Source organism: Temnothorax longispinosus, chromosome 11, assembly GCF_030848805.1.
Source record: "Temnothorax longispinosus isolate EJ_2023e chromosome 11, Tlon_JGU_v1, whole genome shotgun sequence".
In the NCBI taxonomy this organism is placed as follows: domain Eukaryota; kingdom Metazoa; phylum Arthropoda; class Insecta; order Hymenoptera; family Formicidae; genus Temnothorax; species Temnothorax longispinosus.
Genome location: NC_092368.1, coordinates 12,522,002 through 12,530,340, shown reverse-complemented (window position 1 = coordinate 12,530,340; position 8,339 = coordinate 12,522,002). Strand labels below are relative to the sequence as shown.

Genomic DNA, 8,339 nt, shown 5'->3' with positions numbered 1-8,339 from the left:
GCGACAGTGGAAATAGATTAGCAAAATCTTTTTCCGAGGATATCATATATGCAGTGTCGAATGGACGAATAAAACCTTCGAAACATATATGCCTTGGTATGAGTCTAAAAAGTTTAACAAATAGCAAGAAGATTGTTAACATTATCAACCGATATGGCCACTGCTGTAGCTACACAAGTCTGGAGGGTATCGAGACTGAAACCACGTTTACTTCTAGCATGCGTCCTGATGTTTGTCCTGAAGGCATCATTCGTTCAAGAAATCTATGCACTGGTGTCGCATTTAATAATTTCGATCGATTCGTCGATGCGACAAAGATATCCGGTAAGGACACACTGCACGACACCGTGGGTATCATTTTTCAAAATATTGATAATTCTATTGAGCATGATAATGAGGACAACAGCGCTGAAATAAGTACAGCAGGCCCTTCCAAAAAATCTAATAAACGAAGGCGGACTTTCGACGCAATTACTCACGAGTTAGAACCGTACACTAAGACACCAAAACTTCACGAACGTTTACAGCCTGCAGATGTTTCATCAGATTTAACAACTCCGAGTTCAGAATGGTTACAAAAAATTAATTTCGCGTTCATGCTTTCCCACTACCTTGAAGTACCCAAAACACCGATGTGGGTTGGTTTTAATAGCTTGATCTACAAGGACACAGCTCCAACGCAAAAGCTTTGCTACTTAACCACAATTAACGCCTCACCGACGAGCAAATCAGTTGTTGTGGAAACTATGAAGCAGAGTCAACAGGTCGCTAGGGAATGCGGCGAAAAGTATATGCAAGTTACTTACGATCTCGCTATCGCTAAAATTGCACTTCAAATTCAGTGTACCGAAAAACCACGTTACAACGACTTATTTATTCATATTGGATCCTTCCACATAATGATGTCTTACTTTAAAGCCGTTGGTAAATTTATTGACAACTGTGGTATTACGAATGTTATGGTCAACGCGCAAATGCTGGCGAACGGATCTGTAAACAGTTTTATTGCAGGAAAACATTTTAATAGGTGCAAACGATTGCATCCAATCGCATCATTAGCTGTGCAAATTTTACATTTCGAAGAATTTTTGAACCAGAAAAATATTGAATGTAGCGACGACATGAAAATATATTTAATTAAATTTAAAGAAGAAAGATCTGATCAACCTCGAGTACTGCCACGAAACCTACAGAATTTATTTGATGAATATCAACAATTTAAACAGCAAACACTGCAAGGAGAGCACGGTAAAACTCCACAGTTTTACATGATGTACGTTACTTTTATAGACTATTACTTAACACTGAGTGCAAGCGTACGAAGTGGGAATGTTCAACTGTTTACATCTATCTTGCCGAAAATAGCCAACTTGTGTTTTACTTTTAATCAACAAAACTACTCAAGATACGTAGTGAAATACCATGATAATCTGCTGAAAGTTGATGAAACTCATCCAGGATTAAAGGAGCAACTAGAAATGGGAACATTTGGTGTAAAGAGAACTGACAAACCATACTCAAGACAACCCGTTGATTTAACTCTGGAACAAACAATAAATGCCGATGCTGCCAATAAGCTTACAGGTGTGAGTCACATGACAAATTCGATATCTGCTCGACAGCGGTGGTGCAAAAGTCACACTTTGAGATCGACAATCATAAGTCATACGATGGAGCAGACAGGGCTGAGAAAAGGTCAGGATATCACTGCCGACTTGCAGATAAGCAGAATAACTAGGAATTCTCAACAGCTTCATAATTTTATTGATAATATTAAACAAAACATTAATCCGTTTTCTGCTGATTTAGATAAAAAATCATTTATTTATATTTTGACAGGCCAAACGGTGCAAGAAAATATAGAAAGTTTCTTACTTAATGTCGAAATAATGGGTAATGAACAACGAGAAAATTTTATTAAAGAATGTGCCGAAGATGAAAAAAAGATTTGAGAAACCCATAAAAAAAAAATAAATTGCTTAATTTTACAGATAATATGCAAAAAAGGAAAATGTCAGTGTCAGGAAAAGTTGTTGAACTGCGTATGCAACGTGATTTGTTTGGCCAATTGTTATGTATATCGTTGAAAAAATCTTTAGATATAGATAAAGTTTTAACATATCCTCTAACGCCAATGCCATTATCAATGTGTCACATAGATGGATCTATTTGTAAAACTAATAAGGCAGCTCTATTAAAAGTACTCGAGCAGCAAATTGAGCCGCATACTCCGGAGCATACTAACGTCAAGGTGTTCGATGGATTTTTTATGCTTTATTTGATGAGGGAAGTTCCAGCTACTTACGGAAACATATCTATTAAAATTTTAACTATGTTTTGCTCGAATAATGCGGAAGTTATAGTAATCGCCTTGATAGGTACATTTTTCCTTCCATCAAAGATAATGAACATTCTTTGAGAGGAATGCAAGTCACACAATTCCACATCGAGGGAGCAGATCAAATACGTTCTTCTGATTTCTGTAACGACTTGAAAAACGCCAATTTTAAAGAGGCGTTAGTGAATTTTATTATACAGCACTGGACACTTGATCACGTAGCACCTTTGATTGGTAATAAAACTGTTTTTATAAATTATGATCAGTGCTATAAATATAAAGTCAATAATGGCCACGTAGAAAGGACGCACGATGTTTTATTAAGCTGTCCAGCGCATGAAGAAGCGGATACGAAGATCGTTTTCCACGTCTGCCAAATAGATTACGACGCACATGTCACGATAAGATGCTCCGATACTGACGTGGCCGTAATAATGCTTTCTAACATGAGTGCCTTAAGTAACGCTAATGTTAAAGTTTCAATGGAAGCCGGAGTCGGTAATAATCAGCGCTTTATTAACATTAGCAAACTGTATGAAACGTTAGGCCCTAAATTGAGCGCAGCGCTGCCGGCTTTTCATGCCCTGACGGGTTGCGATTATAACCCGTCATTTTTCAAGAAAGGAAAAAGTCGTCCGTATAAAATTTTACACAATTCAAAAATATATATCGATAGTTTTATCAAACTAAGCAACGCACCTGACGACGAGTTGCAGAGTACGTTTGATAATACAGAAGAATATGTTTGTCGTATGTATGGATTCAAGAAAATCAACAAAGTCAACGAAGCACGAGTTACAACATTTTTGAAGACATACAATATTGTACGAAACGATGACATATTCCGTTTACTGAAGAATAATATCGACGGATCAGCTCTGCCTCCCTGCAAAATTGAGCTGCACCAACATTTGCTGCGGACAACATATATAGCAAATATTTGGGCACACGCTCATCTTCGGGTTCCAACGGCATTACATCCGACTGACTTTGGCTGGGAAGAGAAGGAGGGAAAATATCTTTTCAAATGGTTCGAGGGTGAGCAGCTACCCTCTTCCCTTGGAGATATAACTATCGATGATGACCAAAACAGTAGAACAGGTTAGAATAATACTGATATATTTCTCTCATTTCATTATTTTTTTTAATTATTTTAATGTAAATTTTTGATTATTTTCTTTTTAATTTTATCTATATAATTTTAATTTTAAAATAAAACTGAATAATATTTATAACAATTTCGTATAGCATGTAAACTTTTTTATAGTTAATCTGATTTGCGTTAAAATTTTGCTCTCGCGTGTTTTTATATAATTATCATCTATGTCTTTTAATATATTATTATTATATATTTACAGATGGTGAAGATATTTCACAGATCGACATCAATTGCAGCGATAACGAAAGCGATAATGAGTTCGATGACGATGAATCCGAAGAAGGCGAAATCTAAAAAATTTGTACATTATTATATTACTTTACGCGTATTAACACTATGTATGTTTATTTTTATTTTTAGTATATTTTTTTAAATAAATACTAAAAAAATTTTTTAATAATTAATAGTAAACATTTTTTATTATCTTCCTTTAGAGCAGAAAAGTTATACGTATATATCATCCAATAACTGCATGGACGCGCTGTGTCTAATGAGAAAAGTATAGATATCTGATACCGCAAGAGCTGAAATTTGGTAATACAATAGTTAACTGAATAAGTTAAACAAAAAAAATATCCAGCTTTATATTTAGTGAGGGAAAAGTGTCCAGCTGATGCAGTCAAAGATGCAACGCGCCCGCACGCATATCGATGCGCAGCATTCTTTCACTGCATCAGCTGGGCACTTTTCCCCTACTAAATATAAAGCTGGATGTTTTTTTCGTTTAAGTTATTATCTTAACTATTAGTTTACCAAATTTCAGCTTTTGCGGTATCAGTTTACTCAGAGCATATTTTTCACTTCTTTACGTGAAAAGCTGGGGCATAATCCCCCACTCTAAATTCGGCTGGATACGTTTTTTCATTTAATTGTAACATAATCAACATGTTAACAAAGTTTCAGCTTTTGCGGTATTAGTTTTTTTTATTATTATTTTACGTGTGTGGGAGGCTGCCGCAGCTACACCCCCCGGAAGTGCGCCAGCTGGAGGTCCATTCACTTACTAGTGATACCAAATAAAGCTTAGGAAAAATTTTCAGCTTTTGTGGTTTTGGTCATTGAAAAAGGTCGCTGGCTCCCGGACTATAAGAAAAAGGCATTAAAAGTGCAAAAGAATATTTTATCCGAACTAATAGAGATAAAAGCAGCTTTAAAATCATGGGCTGCAACTGAGACTATAATATGAAAAATAGATTCCAAAATATTAATACAAATAAGAACTTAATTGACATTAAATATTTTTTTGCATAGTTTAGTTTACACAGTTTAAACACGTTCATATAGTTTATGCACGAAAAAATATTAATTTTATATTTGATTTTCTTTATTTTATAATTTTTATTTTATTTTGTTTGTTTGAGTTACGTGATACATAAATAAAACTGTGATACTTCTTTCTGTAATACATGAGTATTTCTTTATGTAATACATAAAATATAAAATAAAATTAAGTTTTTTATGCAAAATATCTTTGAATTATTGTTTCTCGCACTATATTTCCTCTTACACGCATATTTCCATAGATATTGTCTTCTACTTCAATATCATCCTCTTCAATCTCTTCTCTATATATTTTACCATCTGCAATGTTATAATGTTTGGCAATATTATGCAGTACACAAGCCGCATTTACTATAAGTGCTGAAATAAAGATAATAAATTTCTACAGTAATTTTAAACATATTTTTTATATATCTATATAAAATACAAATTACATTACCTGCAAATTCTGGAGAATAATGTAAACCTCTTTCTTTACGTAAGCATCTCCAACGCCCTTTCAATACTCCTATTGTTCTCTCCACGCAACATCGTGCTGTAGCATGAGCATCTGTGTATAACGCACCTGGAGACCTTGGTGGTTGATTTAATTTTGGAGTCATTAAATATGGTAACAATGGATAGCCAGAATCTCCTAAAACAGAAAGCATAAGTTCAAAAATTAAAAATACTAACATCAATTTTAGTAAAATATAAAGTTCAGATTTATAGAAAATTATTTAAAACATATATATATATATATATATATATATATATATATATATGTATATATATATATATATATTATAAGAGCCTCACCTAACAACCATAAATTTCTTCTTCCATTTTCATACTGGTTTAACATGTGTCTTGATAACCGAGACGAACTCCATACTCTGGCATCGTGTGTCCGACCTCCATGATTCGCCACTACTGCTAATATTCTGCCATTATAATCACTAACCTAAAGTATAACATAAAGTATAACTTAATAAGAAATGCTTTTAATATTTATATTTATATCTCAAGTAAAGAATATCGGGTTTTGCTCTGTCCTCTATTACATAAGAGATATACAAATCTTTCCAATTATCAAATTACATTGTTACGGCCCTGTATGTTATGCTACGATGAAATGCTGCTCGTTGTAGTAGAGAAAAAGATCACCTCTCCTATTACAAATAATCTACTATTAAATTTTTACTTACTATCATGACATTTAACGAATGGTATAATTTTCTATTTATATATAAATGTTCTCTTCTTTTAACAGGTGGCCAAATTGCTATGTGTGTTCCATCAACGGCTCCTATTACACCTGGGAAATTGGTATTAATCCAGAATCTGAAATATGATTGTGTATCTTAATGTTTTGTAATATGAAAAATTTCTTAAGTTGCAAATGTTCTTATATTTTAATAAAAATTGGATAAAAGGAATCAAAAAACTATTTTTTAATGTTTTACAACTGGAGAAAATAATAGTTTAATTGACTCACTGTTGCTGGATTATCTCAATCTCATTAGCTTGCACAGGAAATTTGATCCATTGTGGTATAATGACATTTATTGCATTTATAATTTCATGTATTGCACCACTAATAGATGCCTGGCACATACAGCTTAGAAAATCTTGTCCAACTCTTCTTTGATAGGACCCTGAACTTAAAAAATTTAACGTTGCTAGAACCTTTACAATTAAAAAAACAATAATTAAGATATATTTACAATAGCTTACATATAACTATTATAATTTGCAACATGTGAGCAGTATATTTTGATATAATACATATTTATCTTTAACTTGATCATTATTTTACCTTTAATTATCCAATGGAATCGCTGTTGGTCTTACAGCTTCTTGCACATAAGGTTGTATGTTTATGCATAATGCCAACACAGCATCTTTTGAAAGCCTGTGCATTAAATATTTTTAATATATATATTTATATTCACAATATATTTACACTGTTACATAAAATAAAATAAACAAGATATATAATAAATAAGATACAATAAATTCAAAGTTCTACGTATAAAAATTATTTTTACTTTAAAATATATAAATTATCATATTTATGTAATTTATCTTTATACTTTTCTTCATGTTTTTATTTTTAATATTTAATCTTGTTAAAGTATTTTTTTACCTACCGATATAAAGAAAGAAATTGTGATTCTGGAATTTCAAAAGGGTTAACTGCATCTCGCAGTTGTCTTCTCTGTATTCTTAATAAATTCTTTTCTTCCTCATTAGCCATTTGCAAAACCCACCATACTGCAGCCATATTATAATTATGCATAAAAATATTATTAAAACGATATAACTATACTATTATAATTGTATGTTGATGAATGCTAACAAGAATGTATATATATACATATGTACCGTACCACATTTATTCTTATTCCGAAGTACATTTATTAATTCCCTAGATTTCCGCCTTTCCGCCACCAAGTTTCATGGCGAAAAAGTTCACGTGAAAAGTTTCATATTTCCGCGGTTGGGAGAGGTACATGATCGCGCGAAATCATAGAGTTCACGTGAAACTTTTCACTTTTCACGTTTCCACCCTAGGGGAAAAGTACATGATCGCTTCGATTGCGGAATCGATACGGTACCCCTTCCTGAGGGGCGCGCGAGCCAATCGGGCGCGAGCTTGCAAGCCCGCGGTGTCCCGGCGCAGGGCTGTCGATACGAGATCCTTCGGGGGCGTGCAACGGTCCCTCGGCGGCGTACGACTCCTCAATTCTGTCCTTAGCAGCGGACAGAACTCGGTTCGCGCCGGTGTGCCTCCGGTTTGACCCTGGGGCGGTGATCAGTTACCCCGTAGGTCGATGTTTCTCGGAGATCCTCTGCTGTAGCCGGGTTTTACCCAGGCGTCTGGGGTCCCGCTATTGGCGGCCTCGTCCGTCGCTGCCTCACGTGCCGCACGCCTGCCGCGTTGCTCTCGCCAGCCCGTGATCTCTGCTGCTTCCGTGTTTGCCACCCCTCCTCGGTTATCAATCGTCCTTGATTTCCTTCGCCAATTACTCCCTCGAAGGTTTGCCGTGGTGTGGGTGAGGTGCCGCGCGTATTACATTGCATAAAAACAAAAGAAAGTAATCAGAATGCGGAAACGCGATTAAATACGACCCCTGGAGATCTCGCCGTTGCCTCCCTGGTCCGTCCCTGGGCGCGAAATTCCGCGTCTTGTGACGGCGGCGCGGCGGGGCGCCGCGACGATGCGGCGAGCCGCAACGTCACAAACTATATAAATGTGAACAAATAGCACATCAACTTTTTTTATGGATTATAAAAATCATAATACTATAGTGAATTGAAATATATAAATATTGTCAGACTTATTGAATAACATGATTAATGCAATTAGATTTATAACGTTATAGTTGTTGTTCTATGACATTATTGTCTACACTATATTTTTATGGTCATTATTGTGAAGACATTTAGTTGCTTGAAATATAATGTTAAGGTATTACGTTGAAATTTACCTCTCAAAACTATTGGTAACTATTGGGCATTCCCTAACTGTCTATATACAGAAAAAAGAATATTCTTATTTAGAGAATATCTTTATTT

General features: G+C 34.7%; 2 protein-coding genes and 1 pseudogene across 2 annotated transcripts in view; 2 read left to right on the top strand and 1 right to left on the bottom strand.

Annotated features, from left to right (window-relative positions):
• LOC139822242 (uncharacterized) overlaps positions 1 to 4,121 on the top strand; it is a 4,849-nt pseudogene extending 728 nt beyond the window's left edge.
• The window catches only part of LOC139821896 (probable ATP-dependent RNA helicase DHX37), a 102,116-nt gene that overhangs the window by 53,335 nt on the left and 40,442 nt on the right, over positions 1 to 8,339 (top strand). The window lies entirely within an intron of this gene.
• LOC139821897 (putative nuclease HARBI1) lies at positions 4,800 to 8,093 on the bottom strand. Its single transcript, XM_071793319.1, has 7 exons — positions 6,911 to 8,093; positions 6,584 to 6,672; positions 6,256 to 6,451; positions 5,966 to 6,101; positions 5,577 to 5,721; positions 5,218 to 5,412; positions 4,800 to 5,138 (listed from the first exon to the last, which is right to left on the bottom strand). The coding sequence occupies exons 1-7, from the start codon at positions 7,057 to 7,059 to the stop codon at positions 4,954 to 4,956; spliced, it is 1,095 nt and encodes a 364-aa protein (XP_071649420.1). The 5' UTR covers positions 7,060 to 8,093; the 3' UTR covers positions 4,800 to 4,953.

Coding starts and splice junctions, on each gene's coding strand:
- LOC139821897 (XM_071793319.1), bottom strand. CDS start 7,059: ATGCATAATTATAATATGGCTGCAGTATGGTGGGTTTTGCAAATGGCT. Junction 6,452..6,583: donor AACAGCGATTCCATTGGATA/ATTAAAGGTAAA, acceptor TTTTTTTAATTG/TAAAGGTTCTAGCAACGTTA. Junction 6,102..6,255: donor ATTGAGATAATCCAGCAACA/GTGAGTCAATTA, acceptor ATCATATTTCAG/ATTCTGGATTAATACCAATT.